This window comes from Schistocerca serialis, chromosome 2, assembly GCF_023864345.2.
Source record: "Schistocerca serialis cubense isolate TAMUIC-IGC-003099 chromosome 2, iqSchSeri2.2, whole genome shotgun sequence".
NCBI lineage: Eukaryota > Metazoa > Arthropoda > Insecta > Orthoptera > Acrididae > Schistocerca > Schistocerca serialis.
This window is the reverse complement of record NC_064639.1, coordinates 1,048,522,964-1,048,539,444: the sequence shown is the minus strand read 5'-3', so window position 1 is coordinate 1,048,539,444 and position 16,481 is coordinate 1,048,522,964. Positions and strand designations below refer to the sequence as shown.

The 16,481-nt window shown below is 41.5% G+C and overlaps 1 protein-coding gene across 1 annotated transcript in view; it reads right to left on the bottom strand.

Moving 5' to 3' along the window:
- LOC126456616 (protein IWS1 homolog) overlaps nucleotides 1-16,481 on the bottom strand; it is a 119,106-nt gene that overhangs the window by 47,860 nt on the left and 54,765 nt on the right. The window contains exons 3-5 of the mRNA XM_050092359.1: nucleotides 14,510-14,784; nucleotides 10,411-10,604; nucleotides 7,647-7,794 (exon numbers count right to left, since the gene is read on the bottom strand). Coding sequence (XP_049948316.1) covers nucleotides 7,647-7,794; nucleotides 10,411-10,604; nucleotides 14,510-14,784 — 617 coding nt within the window. The remainder of the gene's footprint in view (nucleotides 1-7,646; nucleotides 7,795-10,410; nucleotides 10,605-14,509; nucleotides 14,785-16,481) is intronic.

Here is a 16,481-nt window from a genome sequence, read left to right as displayed (position 1 = left end):
AGCAGCAAATGCCCGACGATAAACAAGTGAAGGGGTACCATCCTTGGGAAATCGACAAAGGTCACGGAGCAGGCAGATCCGGGGACGGAGCCAAGGCGGTGCTGTACCCAAAGTTGTCAAGAAGGTTTTAGGAAAGCGGAAGGAAGGAGAATGGAGCAGTTGACGGAAGCGGACTCCCGGTGGTAGTAGGGAGGAGGGGCAGCCTGCATACCCTACATCAAAGGAGGCGTCGAAAAAAAGATCATGGGCTGGATTATCAGGCATGGAAGACAGATGGCTAGCATAACGACTCAGAAGGACTGCTCGCCGATTGGACAGCGGAGGTTCAGCAGTCTCAGCATAAAGGCTTTCCACAGGGCTGGTGTAAAAAGCTCCAGACACTAAACGTAATCCACGGTGGTGGATAGAGTCGAGACGCCGAAGAATAGACGGCCGAGCAGAGGAGTGGACTATGCTTCCATAGTCCAATTTCGAGCGCACTAAGGCGCGATAGAGGTGGAGAAGGACCACTCGGTCCGCTCCCCAGGAGGTACCATTCAGGACACGGAGGGTGTTAAGGGATCGCAGACAGCGAGCCGAAAGATAGGAAACGTGGGAGGACCAGCACAGTTTTCTGTCAAACATAAGACCCAAGAATTTAGCAACGTTTGAAAACGGAAGGTTGACAGGACCTAGATGTAAGGAGGGTGGAAGGAACTCCGTACGTCGCCAAAAATTAACACAAATGGTCTTACTGGGAGAAAAACGGAAGCCGGTTTCGATGCTCCAAGAGTGGAGGCAATCGAGACATCCTTGAAGACGTCGTTCAAGAAGGCTGGTCCGTTGAGAGCTGTAGTAGATCGCAAAATCGTCCACAAAGAGGGAGCCTGAGACATCAGGAAGGAGACAATCCATAATTGGATTGATGGCAATGGCAAACAGTACAACACTCAGCACGGAGCCCTGGGGTACCCCGTTTTCACGGGAGAAAGTAGTGTTCACCCGCACCCTAAATGTGCGCTATGCCATAAATTCGCGAAGAAAAAGGGGCAGCCGACCTCGAAAGCCCCAAGAGAACAGTGTGCAGAGGATGCCTGTCCTCCAACAGGTATCGTATGCTCTCTCCAGATCAAAAAATATTGCTACTGTTTTGCGTTTCCGGAGAAAATTGTTCATGATATAAGTGGAGAGAGCTACAAGATGGTCAACTGCCGAACGATGCTTTCGGAATCCGCATTGGGCAGGTGTTAAAAGACTGCGGGATTCCAGCCACCACGCAAAACGGTAATCCACCATACGCTCCAAAACCTTACAGACACTACTCGTGAGAGAAATGGGGCGATAGCTAGAGGGGAGATGTTTGTCCTTTCCAGGTTTCGGAACAGGAACGACGATAGCTTCCCGCCATCGTCTGGGAAAAGTACTGTCGGTCCAAATTCGATTATAAAGGCGAAGGAGGTAACGCAGACTATGGGTTGATAAATGCAGCAACATTTGGACGTGGATACTATCCGGTCCTGGGGCGGAAGAGCGAGAAGAAGAGAGTGCAAGTTGGAGTACCCGCATGGAGAAAACAGTATTGTAGCTTTCGCGATTTTGAGAGGAAAAAGCAAGAGTTCGCACTTCCGCTGCACGTTTCTTCGGGAGAAACGCTGGCGGGTAATTTGAAGAGCTCGAAATCTCAGCAAAGTGCTGACCCAACGAGTTAGAAATTGCGACGGGGTCCACTAATGTGTCATGCGCGACAGTGAGCCCAGAGACCGGGGAGAAACTAGGCGCACCTGAGAAACGTCGAAGCCGACTCCAAACTTCCGAGGAGGGAGTGAAGGTGTTAAATGAGCTAATAAAGAATTTCCAGCTTGCCTTCTTGCTATCGCGGATGACACGACGGCATTGCGCTCGGAACTGCTTATAGCGGATACAGTTGGCCAAAGTAGGATGGTGGCGGAAAACGCGGAGAGCATGTCGCCGCTCACGTATTGCATCATGGCATGCCTCGTTCCACCAAGGAACTGGGGGGCGCCGGGGCAATTCGGAGGTGCGTGGTATTGAATGTTCCGCAGCTGTAAGAATAACGTCGGTAATATGTGTGACCTCATCGTCGACGCTGGGAAAGTGACGGTCATCGAATGTCGCTAGAGACGAAAAAAGTGTCCAATCGGCTTGGGCAAACTTCCAGCGTCGCGGGCGCATGTATGGCAGTTGAGGCTGCAGTCTAAGGACACATGGAAAGTGGTCACTCGAGTGTGTATCATCAAGGGCGAACCATTCGAAGCGCCAAGCTAGCGGAACAGTACCGACTGCAAGGTCCAAATGAGATAAATTTGTCGTGGAGGCAGACAAAAATATAGGGACCCCAGTGTTGAGGCAAACTAGATCCGCTTGGTGGAAGATGTCTAGCAATAGTGAGCCACGTGGACAAGGATGTGGAGATCCCCAAAGCGGGTGGTGGGCATTAAAGTCCCCAACCAGCAAATAGGGGGGTGGAAGCTAACCAAGAAGATGAAAGAGATCAGCTCGTGCCATTGGTGTGGACGATGGAATGTATACAGTACAAAGAGAGAACGTGTATCCGGAAAGGGAAAGACGGACGGCGACAGCTTGGAAGGAAGTGTTTAAATGGATTGGGTGATAATGGAGAGTTTCATGGAGAAGAATCATGAGTCCTCCATGTGCTGGAGTGCCTTCAACAGAGGGGAGGTCATATCGGACAGACTGAAAATGAGGGAGAACAAAGCGGTCATGGGGTCACAGCTTTGTTTCCTGAAGACAGAAGATGACCGGCGAGTAGGATCGTAAGAGGATCGACAATTCATCCCGATTGGCTCGAATACCGCGGATATTCCAGTGGATAATGGACATAGGGTGAACAGAAAATGGAGGAATGTGACCAAGGTCGCTGTCAACTCAACGACTGCTCAGAGCTTGCAACTGACAGCATGGAATGGCATTCAGCCGAAGGCAGAAGATCCTGATCCATAGGTCAAGAGCAGCTCCTGCCACCAGCGATTGGCCGGTTGATCGGCCGCCAGCAGTGCGCCTCGGCGACACAGAAGATGGCTGTGGGCGATTTCCGCCAGGTGGTGCTGTAGATGAGACACGCCTTGGCGGAGAAGGAGAGGAACTGGGTTTCTTTGTAGCCTTCTTGGAAGTATGATTTTTAGATGAAGGAGGAACCGATGGTTGGGAAGTTGCGGTACGTAAAAACTCTTCACGAGTATGCTCTTTTTTCGAAGTCTTGGTGTCAGACTTTTGGGCTCGAGATTTAGCAGAACTCGACGAAGGGTGAGCCAGAGAGTGGGCAGGCGAAAGTGGTGAGGTTGAACGGGCGATCTTTGCGCTGGCCGATCTGACGACCGTGGCACTAAAGGTGAGGTCGCAAGTCTGCGTGGCCGCCTCCTTTGTTGGCCGAGGAGAAGCAAGGACAGTGCTGTATTTTCCTGTCCGAGGCACAGTGGGCTGTCGACTGGCGAATAATTTTCGAGCAGCAAAGGTCGACACCTTTTCCTTTACTCTAATTTCCTGGATGAGCTTTTCGTCCTTAAAAACGGGGCAATCTCGAGAGGAAGCAGCGTGGTCACCCATACAGTTGATGCAGCGAGGGGATGGAGGTGGACAAGCACCCTCATGGGCATCCTTGCCACACGTAACACATTTGGCCGGATTGAAACAGGACTGGCTGGTGTGATTGAACCGCTAACACCGATAGCAACGCGTAGGGTTTGGGACATAAGGGTAAACGGAAATTATCTCACAGCCTGCTTGGATTTTCGATGGGAGTTGAACTTTGTCAAATGTCAAGAAGACAGGGCGGGTTGGAATGATGTTCGTGTCAACCCTTTTCATAACCCTATGAACAGCCGTTATGCCCTGGTCAGACAGGTAGTGCTGAATTTCTTCGTCATACAATCCATCGAGGGAGCGTGTATAAACGACTCCACGCGAGGAATTTGAAGTATGGTGTGGTTCCACCCGGACAGGGAAGGTGTGTAGTAGTGAGGTACGCAGCAATTTTTGTGCCTGGAGGGCACTGACTGTTTCTAACAACAGGGTGCCATTCCGTAATCTGGAACAAGACTTTACAGGACCTGCAATTGCGTCGACACCTTTCTGAATAATGAAAGGGTTGACCGTGGAGAAGTCGTGACCTTCGTCAGACCGAGAAACAACAAGGAACTGTGGCAACGATGGAAGAACTGTCTGTGGCCGAGACTCAGTGAACTTATGCTTGTGAGCAGACATAGTGGAAGGTGAGGAAACCATTGCGGAAGAATCCCCCATGATTACCGGCGTCTCCAATGGCGTGCTCCTCCCTTGTGGGGGCCCTCTCTGTGGGCACTCCCGCCTTAGGTGGTTGTTCACACCTCAGGTCACACCTCCTGACAAACGGACGGAGGGACCAATCGGCACTTTCGGAAAGTATCAGCTCGGGTAATCACCCCTCCCTGGGCCTGGCCGTTACCAGGGGGTACGTACGTGTCCTACCTGTCTACCCGGGGCGGGGAATTACGCATTACCCAGTCACCGGCTACGCATGGAAGTGTGTGGGTCGGCCTTCAGACACGCACAGGGAGGAAAAAAGAGAAAGGGAAAGGAAAGAAGAGGGGTCTCAAACGCCGCAGCGGAGAAAAGGGCAAAGAGAAGAGGGAAGGAAAAGAGAAGGACAGAGGAAGGACAAAGACTTGTAAGTGTAGAAAGCAAGGAATTTGTAACAGTTTCGAGCGTCCGTCTCCGGAAGTAGGCACAAACCATACTCCCAGAGGGGGAGAAAGTGAAGGAAAGAGCCAGGGGTGAGGTGGGGGGGGGGGGCGAAGATGGGGGAGAGGGAAGGATGCGGAAAGGGAGGGTATGCAGCCCGGAAAGGAAGGAGGGCCACATTAGCTCGGGGTCCCGTGCTCGCTACGCACGTATCCACAAAAGAGTTGTGGACCCCCTGGGGGGAGGCAGCTGGTTTGCTGGCTAGGAATGCAGCAGAGAGGGGTGACATGCACAGTCTAGGCATGTGATGCATGTGTGCTGGAGCTGGTGGGGAGCGGCACATGATGAAGGTGACGTGGAGACACACACTGGCAGTGGGGGATAGGACAAAGGAAGTGGAAACTGTTGGGGGGAGGGTGTGGTGACAGTGGGTTGATGTAGACTGAGGCCAGAAGAGTTACAGGAGTGAAGAATGTGTTACAAGGGTAACTCCCATCTGTGTAGTTCAGAAAAGCTGAGGGAAGGATATAAATAGACCAGTCTGAAATCGAGCATGTTGTGCTCAGCTGCATGCTGGGCCACCGGTTGGTCAATTTTCTTCTTGGCCACAGTTTGGTGGTGGCCATTCATTCTGATAAGACAGCTGATTGGTTATCATACTCATGTGAAAAGCTGGGCAGTGACTGCAGCAGAGTTGGTATATGACATGGCTGCTTCACAGGTTGCCCTGCCTCTGACGGGGCAGAATAAGACTATGAGAGGACTTAAGTAGGAAGTGCTGGGTGGGTGGAAAGGGCGGGTCTTGCACCTGGGTCTTCTGCTGGGATATAATCCCTGCAGAAAGGGAGTGTAACAGAGATGGACTAGTATGATGTGTAGGTTGGGTGGGTGACCAAACACCACTTTAGGAAGGGTGGGAAGGATCTTGGGTAAGACTTTTCTCAGTTCCATGGATGGTGACTCCAAATCAAAGCCCTGGCTAAGGATATGGTTCAGTTGTTGCAGTCCATGGTGATAATGAGTGATGAGAGGGCACTCCTTTGTGGCTGATACTGGGGGGTGATGGGAGGATTAGGGGTACGCGAGAATATGGCAGTGGAAATCTGTTTGTAGACTAGGTTGGAGGGTAGCGTCTGTCCATAAAGGCCCTGGTAGAGACCTACAGCGTACTGGGCTAGGGAGTTCTCATCACTACAGATACACTGTCCAATGGTGACCAGGCTGTATGAGTGTGGAAATGATAAGAGCTGTTGAAATGCAGGTGGGAGAGTCCTGGTTGAATACAGTGACACCATGAAATCAGAAAGAAAGAGAAAACGAGAGAGAGAGAGAGAGAGAGAGAGAGAGAGAGAGAGAGAGAGAGAGGGGGGGGGGGTTAATTCAAAGTGCACATCACTCATGAAAATAATGTAGAAAACATGTTTACAATAATGGCATAAAAATATGAAAAGCTAACAAAAATGTGCACGAATGAACTACAAATACTTTTAGTACTGCATAGAATGAGTAATTTGGTCTCTAAATGTAAGGATTCACAAAACTGTACGGATATATATAATACAAAATTACTTTAAAGAAGATTAAAATGTGTGTTTGTTAAATAAAATACATCATTTGTAGTAAAGTAATTCTCCTACACTTTACTGCAGTGCAAAACAAAAGACTTAAATCTCTGACCCATTATTCTGTAGTATATTTCAAATGCTTTTATTCTCTTCTTGATCGAAATGTTCACCATCCATGTTTCCTTCCACACAAGGCTAAACTCCAGACAAATAACTTCAGCAATGACTTGTTAAGAGTATACTCACTCTACTTCTGTCATGGTCAGGTTATTTTGCTGCCCAAATGGTACACATCATCTACCTACTTGTAGTGTCTTACTTCCTAAGCAATAGCATCTCATTTAATTCAACTACATTCCATTAGTTTGGTCTTACTTCTGTTGATATTCGTCTTATAACCTATTTTTCAAGACACAATCTTTTAAATTCATCTCATCTTCCACGTTGTTTATTATCTTTGACAGAATTACAGCAGATCAGCAAACCTTAACATACTATTTTTGGGCTTGTAAATGGATCTTTGTCAAGCTGAGACAATATTTTACATTCCAACTGGCCTTCATCTTCATGTGACACACTGCTGCTGCTGAGTCTCTCTGAACTGAGGCCATGCCGGAGCCAGTGCCTCTTTAAAGACCACCCGACAGTACCTGGTACATGTCCCAAGTGCCACGAGTGCCGTCCTCATTGCAAAGGATATGAGCACTGCTGCCAACAGTGAGGCAAACAAAGATAGAGTATCGCTGCTGTAACTTGTCATCTAAATCTTCTGCCAACTGAATCAAAGAATGTAGTATTTTAAAGCAGGTGAGCATAGGGTTCCACAACGTGTTTTAAGGATAGCCCTTGTTCCCACTGAAGATTATCAATCAACCAAATTTCAATAGTTTCTTCCAGAACACAATCCCAGTAACAGGAAGTGGTAGCAACTACCTGTCTCTCATCCTATTTCAAAGTGTATCCCTTAAATAAGACATGTTCCGCTAGCATGAATTTTTCGTGCAGTAACCATGCGTGGTGTCCGTGTCCTCAAAAGCAGAAATACTTTGACCGATATATGTTTTACCACAGTGGAACGCAATCTTATAAACATCTGGCTTCCTTAGTCCCAGATCATCTTTAACAGGCCACGAAATAGCACCAATTCTGGCTGACAGGTCCCTTTAAACTTTGGATCTGCCTTCCCACCTTCACTAACCATTATCAATAAATTATCAGTTTGAATTTATTTATATAGAGTCTCAGTGTATTTACAGCAAAAACAAGCAAAATAGTCTTTTTTCTAATTATGGAATTCAACGTTGTAATCATGACTTAACTAATGCAGCATAATAAACAATGGATAAAAACATTTTCTAATAAACATGCATGCTTAAGATCAAATGCTCATGACAAATATTTTACCTCAGCGGCGTATCTCATATCAGATATAAGTTGGGCAATGTATTCATCATTGTCATTTATCAAGTCAATATCTTTTCTCTTCCGTCTTTTGCTCATTTCTTTTTTGCGTGCAAGCATTAGGTCAAAATCCGACAATGCATTGAAGCCACTGAAAACAGAGAGAGATTCAGACTTATGACCAAACTTCATTATGTCTTGAGTTCTATGGATATACTCTACTAGTATGTCACAAGGCAAGAAAAATGTTTGTAAGGACATATTTGGTTGCTTTTTTAGATATAGTAATGTTTTGGATGCAATTGGTGAGTACTAGGTTAAATATCCTGCAACAGAGCACATATGTCAGTTGCAGACTGTTTCAGAGGATGGAAATATATGTACTGAGTTTGGTGTTAAATGTAATGCAGAGCCAATTACTGGTGTCACAACAACATGGAGCAATATCGCGTTGAATTTCTCACAGTACATGGCACATTTAATATGTCAAATCATTAAAGATTAATTAGTGTCTCTGTGAGTCTACATTGCAAAAGGTATGAGAATTTAAATTATCCGAAAACTGATTTTAATCATTTTTGATCTTATGCTGTCACCCATTTAGTTACCCATTGAAATGACCCCTCAGACACAAACAAGAATTATGAATATCTGAGAAATTTTTTAACAGTCATAATTGAATATAATGTAATGTGTAAAACCACTCTTCCTGGAAACAAAATAGCACACAATATTCAAAAGACTGAATAGAATACAAGCAACGGAATCAGAAGACAAGTTTTTTCCTGTGGCAGAGTCAATGAGCAGCAGATAGGCACATAAACAACAGTCTGGGCATGGTAGGTCAGCTTATGAACTGGCATTCTTTTTCAATGTACACAAACACATATACATGAACACAAAACTACTGTCTCATAGCTGCAGACCAAAAGGGGTAGAGAACTGTTGTGGTTGCACTGTACTTTCGATTAAAATAATTTTGTGATTGTCAGATTACAATGGTGAGGTGGCAGTGCTGCTCGCGTGCAGCCAGCTAGGCGCGACAGGGCTCTGCATGAACCTACAGAATGTGCAACACTGCAGGTGCTCAAAAAATAACCAAAAGACCACAAAATTTTAACAGAAATGTTAGGCATATATAGTTTAAGAAGGAATGCAGGAGTGTGGATCCTGTCATACCTGACAAACGGAAGACAAAATACATAAATCACAGAAACAATATAAGAGAAAATAAGATCTGAAGTGATAACTCTGCGCTTCTCTGCAACACACAGATCAATTCTTGGGCCACTGCTTTTCATTTTACTCATAAATCACATCCCAAATATCACTAATTAAGGCAAAATAGTTAGTCATACATATGACACAAAACTTAGAAGTAAATAACGCTGAGAGATCTAATGAACCAAATTTGCATAACATTACAAAAACAGAATGCCTACATTTCAAACTAAACAACTTCACAGTGAGGGCAGCAATATTTGCATAGATAAAAGCATAGCAGAAAACTCCAAATACCCTAAATTCCTTGGAATAATAATCCATGAAAATGTGATGTGGGCTGAACATATCGGATCAGTTGCAACCTATATGTACTGTACGAACCCAGCTACCTATAAAGGCACAAATATTATGAAAATGATACACTACACACTAATCCATTCACCACTAAGTTATGGCATAGTTTTATGGGAAGGAACCTCCAAAACAAACATTAACAGAATATTCAAACTTTAATACGGATGACATTAAAACTTACATGGAGAGATTCATGTAGACCGGCATTTGAAGCCCTTACGAACCTCACACATAATCTGTGTGTCTTGTGTTGAAGAAAATTCAAACATGCTCCCGATACTCAAGATAACAAGAGACAACACAACCATGACACAAGGAAAGGGGACCCCTTTCATGAGCCCATACATCCATTAAATACAAAATGCCATCACATGCAGAGCCAAAAATTCTAGAAAAACTACCTTCGAGAGATAAACAATAAAATATTTTCAAATAACCTGTCACTGTCAACACTTGTTTGTTAGAAAACTGTTACCATAGTATTAATGACTGTGTCTGCAACACAATTAAAGTGTAAGACAAATAGTAATGTATTTACTGTACAAAAAAGAAATATTACATGAACAAATACAAATAGCATAAATGGTGTAAACACCAATTGTAATTTACTGTAAGATAGACCAAGAATGCTACTTTAGAAAAAGTCATAATTTGTTAAATGCTTGGTCTACGGATCCAATTAAAAAAAAAAAAATATTGTCAAGCAGCTGGCTCCTAACAGTCTGCTCATTGAAAAGTTAATCACAAAGTTATTTTCATCAAAGTATAGAACAGGTGAGGAGGAAGGAAGAGTGAAAGGAAGGATTAGAAGATATGAATGGGAGGAAAAGTGGAGTATAGGAACATTGTATCAGATAAAAGCTTGCTTTGGTGTGGGCAGGGCAACAGCATGTTGTACATGGTGATGACGTGGAGATAACATGGTATGAGGTCACAGTCCTATGAACCTAACTACAGCCTGTGGGTCTGCTAACGGCATTTTAATTAAGACACATGATGCTAGGGGTACTGCCCCATTCACAATCTGAGCCCATGTGATCAACTGTAACACAATCATATATAATTTCTTAAAACATAAAAGTTTTTTTTTGACATATTTTAATGAGCTCTTCTTATAACAACAAAGGAAGATGTAATACGCTCCCAGTTCTTGTGATTTAATTAGTAAGACTCTGCAACCATATTATACTTACTCAGGGTCTCCATCATCCTTGTTAACTCCTGATCAGAGTCACTGTCAGAAACATCTGGCACAACTGGGTTCTCCTCTGGTTTAGCATTTTCTGCATCTTCATTCTCGTCACCACTTTCTTTTGTTTTGTCTTCCTTTTCTTCCCTGTCTTCATCATCTTCTGAATCTGATGTAATTTTCTTTTTCTTGGTCTTTAATAAATAAAAATATTTGTGTGTCATAAGCCAAAAGCTTGTAACATAGTTCAGAAGAATCTGAAACATTCTATGAGTTGTACACCTGAAGCTTTGCACACAATAACTTACCAATACAATGCCTTAGACCAATAACAATGCCTCAGAATACAAAATTTGATTCTCCTGCTGCTTTCCAATGGTTTACAAACTGAGATCAAAGTTGATGATTTTTACTAAAAATGGCTATTATTGTCCACTTTTACAAAAAGAATCGTCTACAAACTCTTTTGAACGATTTTTGTTAGAAAGACCATGTTCTAAACCACCTACAAACCTATATCTGGTTTTGCAAAGAGAGTATACAAGGCATTAAAAAAAGCAAAGAAAACTTGAAACTAAGTGGGGGGGGGGGGGGAGGGGGGGGGAAAAAAAAAAAAGAAGAGAGAGAGAGAGAGAGAGAGAGAGAGAGAGAGAGAGAGAGATGCTTGAAAAAATGTGAAATTTAGCTTTTTTTATCGCCAGACATAATTGCAGGATAAACCTGAAACTTTGCACATAACAACGTACCAATACGAGATCTTACAACATAAAATTTCCTTCTCCTGCTCTTTCCAACAATTTACAAATTGAAGGCAAAGTCAATGATTTTTCATAAATGGTAATTTTTGGTCCACGTCTTCAGCAAACTCTTTTAAACCATTTTCATTTGAATGACTGTGTTCTAAACCACCTAAAAACTATATTTGTTTTAGTAATGGAACCATATAAGGCCCCAAAAAATGACAAGAAGGTGAAAGTGCATTGAAAATAGACCCACATTCCACAGGAACTCAAATCTGGCATCTTTTATTACATTCTGCAATTGTTCAGTACTTTCTAGGGAAGTCAATAAAATGTCTTTATGACTAGGAAGTGAGATAAAGACTGAATACCTCGAAAAACTTCAAAAAGCGGGTGTCCTTCATCACAACTCTTTGCGACTTATTTCAGTCTGTTACTCTGCTCTAACTACAAAATCAAACTGTTTGTACACTTCATAATTTTACTGTGCATTACAGAGGTGGTGGGGATCATGGTAGCAAATCTGTTGCATAACATCTGGAGCACTCACCGTATAAACAACGCAGGATTGCATCATTGTCACACTGTATTAATTTTGATGAAGTTCATAGCAATCTTCTTGGCATTTTTTGGAATAGATTGGTTGGTCGTATGGTTGGTTTGGGGTGAGAGAGCCAAACAGCAAGGTCATTGGTCCATCAGATTAGGGAAGGACGGGGAACGAAATTGCTTGTGCCTTTCAAAGAAACCATCCCAGCATTTGCCTGAAGCGATTTAGGGACCTCAAGGAAAACCTAAATAAGGATGGCTGGGCGTAGGTTGAACCTTCATCCTGCCGAATGCGAGCCCAGTGTGCTAATCACTCTGTGCCAGCATAGTTTGTGGTTAATGAGGAACATTGGTGTACAAATGAAAAGTTGTATAAATGTGTTGGTATGGTGCATGGTTACTGAACCACTGCTGGTTCCCTTTAAAGTGAGAAAACCAGCATCTCCATCGCCATAGAGGCCACGACCAATAGCTGTGCAACAGCAGCCATGGGTGAATTTCTTTACCATACATCCCCAACCCTGGTAAGGTGTTTCTTTACACAGGATCCCAAGATTTATGATGTGTGTCAGATGCTAAAGCTAGATGGGGTCTCTTTAGTGATCCTAAGCTTATGTTTACTTCAAGCTACCTGAAATTTTCACTTGTTTCATTAACTTGCTGTAAAATGTCAGCAGGAAATGTATACGGCTGGCCAGATGATGTCAATGATGGGATCGTTTGGGAAAAAATTCTGATAAAACAGAACCCAAAAAATTACACTTTTTAAAATGTGATTACCTCAAGTTATTAGAACCACAAAAAAGAGAAATTTATTCTTTTTTTTTGGACTCCATATTCCATTTCACTTTTTTACGAAAACAATTTAGTTGAGCTACATAACCAAATATAATTTTTTAGGAGTTTTAGAACATGGTCTTTCTAACGAAAGTGGTTTAAAGGAGTTTGCAGAAGACTATTTTTTGTAAAACCGGGTAAAAACAGCCATTTTTGGCATTTTTAGAAAAATTGTTATTTTTTCCCTCCAATTTGTACGCCACTGGAAAGCAGTAGGAGGATGAAATTTCATATTCTAGGACCTTTAACTGGTAAGTTATTACATGCAAAGTTTCAGGTGTATCCTGCAACTACTTCTGGAGATATAAAAAACTAAACTTCACATTTTTTCAGCCGATTTTGCTTGTTGTGCAAGATAATGTAGTTTTATTTATTTCAAGAAAATATTATTGAGATATTATGTCTCAAAGTTGTCGAAAACTCACAGGTACACAGTTGATAGCTGCACTATGGGGTCAAACAAATGACCATATTTCTGCAAGTATTAAATTGGCGATAGTTAAATTTTAACAACATTCTTTGGGAACTTGCGCAAATGTTCACACAAAAATTCATCAAAATTCACGATAGCCATGCAGGAACTATTTCTGAAATTGAACCACCTGGCATGAAATAGCCCTGATGCATGATAAACATAGTGAACTCTAAAAACTGAATTGTCAAGCTGCTGAACAGAGACATCAAACTTTTTGAAGACCAAATAAGTTCCTTGAAAGACAATGATGATGATGTGAGAATCAGAAGTGGAAAAACTTCCACATTTCTGAACAAACATATATACTGACAAAACATAACCACAAGAAAGGGTGTGTAAGTAATATAATGGACTTCAGTAATACGATAGAATCTGGCGTGTCTGACGATAGAATCTGGCGTGTCTGACAAAACTGCAATTAATAAACACTGTGCACAACCATACGTCAAATACAAACAGAACACCAAAAAGTACAAAAATAGTGCATGCAGTTCTAAACGAAGTGTCAAACACGACTTTTTAAATAACTGGCAATTCTATGCTTGAAAATGTATTTGCTGCAAGTAGAGAGCTTCAGAATGTTTAAATTATGATAAATCTATTTTTTGTAGAGAAGTGTAACAAACTTGGACTGATGGCTTACATTAAGATAATTCTAGATTTTCCAGTGTACTGAATGTATGTCAATTATATTACTTATATTGACCAATCTCCCAAACATTAAATCAGTTATTTATGTTTGTACTTAATAAGACAGTAAAATTCTGATTTCACTACATGTGCAGCATACTGTATACAGATATCTAAAATATTTATCCCACTTGTATTTCAATTAGAGATTTCTGTGTGTAATGCACGTCATTTAGAGCAAAAATTTTTGAAGGCAGTGAAAGATGCATGCAAAGTCACCAAAACAAAAATATCTAATATTTACCTCTACTGCTTTGGACAAGGAAGAATGCGCATTTATACAAAATATTTCCCTAAACTGTAAAATATACACATGCGGCAAGAGGAGGAAATTATGAATTGCACAATAGCCCCTTAAAATTGGGAGTGTTTTAGAAGTTACATTAATCACTGAAAATTTAGTACTGGAATTCTGTTAAGTTATGCTCCAGCAACCTACTATGACAGGGCAAAATTTAGCTCTCTCCCTGCATCAGTTTTCAAGAGACAAGACTGTCTTTCGCTTACTTCTGAGGAAGTGTGTATTCATTTTAAAGGTAGAAGTTTGTTGAAATTACTTGACTCTAGCAGAATCTAACAGAATCCATAGGCATCTGAAGCTTGAATATAACAAAATGTAACAAATGTAAAAAATTTAACACCATGTCCAAGAAAGGACACATGAACAGCAAATTTCCGAAGTCCACGTAAGAGTGAATGAAATTAATGTGACAGTCCTTCTACAAATCAAAACAGGTTACAAAATGAAACCAAAAAAAGGAACAGCATGAATATTAATGTGATAATGCAAATGAGAAGTTACACTCACCTTCTTTGAGTCGTCCTCAGAATCAGAGATATCTTCTCCCTTCTTGTCCTTTTTGCTCACAGCTTCATCTTCTGAGTCAGATAAGCCAGCCTTTGATGCCTTTGTAACTTTCTTTGTATCACCACCATCATCATCTGAATCCGAAAGCACAGCAGATTTTTTCTTTTTTTTCGCGTTCCTTTCACGTTCACTGCCACTACTCATTCCTTCATTTTCATCACTTTCACTTCCATCACTGGCCTTACTGCCGCGTTTTCTCCGTCGCTTCTTAATTCCTATTGCAAGTTATGAAGTAATAAACGATATTTTAACATTCCAAAACTATGACAATGGGATACAGATTCAGTGAGTGGGCAACAGGGAACAAAAAGGAGAAGCAGAAAATAAGCAAAAAACAGAAGAGTGGCAGAGGGGTAAGGAGGTTGTGAAAGAAGAGAAAGTGAACAGAAAAGGTGAGAAGAGATGCTAAGAAAATGAGGAGGAGAAGTCAAAGACAACAAGAGAAATATGAGGGAACAGAAGAGATGGTACTAGAATCCTAAGTGGTTGGAGAAGGAGAAAGGAGATGCGGCTAAATGTCTGAGAGATATGGAAATGTGAGGGAAGAATGTAAGAACAAGCAGACTATAGCAATGTGTGACAGCACTGAACAACTTCATAACAAATGGGGCGGCATTTGTGAATTCGTAATTTCTCTACTAACTTCCATCTTGCAAATTCAGTTATTTAGAGCAAAAAAAATATGACAACTGAAGTGTTACTATTACAGAATATCGATAGCAGGTTATCAAGTGAAGTGTTAAGACTGCAATAATCAGCTGGAAGCTGCACAATAACCTGATAATTCACTAAAGAATTTGTTAATCTAACTGCATTGTTGTATGCATACACCTATCTAAAACGTACCTTTAATTATTCAAGTAGCACACATTTGTAAATCATTTTTACATTCCTTGTAAGGACATTTTACACCATGAAAACTGAACGGAGCCTTGAATGAAATCAACTTCCTTGAGATTATGGCAAAGACTAAAAATGGTTTGGTCAGTACGACAGTCAAAATTATTTGTCTGCCCCCCCCCCCCCCCCCCCAAAAAACTCTTCAAATGCTTACAAAGAGGCAATTAAACTTTTGCAATTTTTATATTTATAGTATGCAAATATCAGTATCACAAAGCATTGATGAAACTCCAAAAAATTCTCGAGCAAATCGACTAAAAGAAAGCGATTTTCATGACAAACAATATGGCTCACTTGGTAACAATGGACAATGAAAATCACATAATCAGTGGATCACTGGTTTGAATCTCTCTTTTGTCATTCTTATACCATTTTATTTTCGCCATTCAGTTTGAATACCTACATCATTTAAATCTAAATACAGGAAATATGTGCTAATTAAAACAGATCTAACCATTATTTTAATGAAATACGCATGCCTTCTTGTTTCTAATTACATATCACTTGCAAAATTCCAAAGTTAACTGCAAATACAACTTCTTAATTATCAATGATTTTAATATGATTATCAACAAATTCACAACTTTTTTAAACACTGTTTTTACATCATACTAATAAGAGTTTATATTTGCAATGAAAACTGGAATTCTGTGTGCAATATGTAATTAGAAACAAGATGACGTACATTTTTCATATAAATAATTGTTAGGTATGTGTTAATTAGCATAAATCTGATGAATTTTATATTAAATTATGCACATATTCTGTATGTGAAGGGGGACAGGGGGAACCATAGCAAGATTCAAACCAGCATCTCACTGATTACCTGGTTACCACTCTTCAACGCTACCAAGTGATCTACGCTGCCCGTTGTGGAAATTGCTTTCATTTTAGCGAAGTACTGTTCCTCAGAAAACTTCAAAGTTGATTTTTTCAAAAATTTTTTAGAGTTGCATCAAACTGATTTGGAATATTGATATTTGAGTTCTGAATTCATGTACCATAAACACAA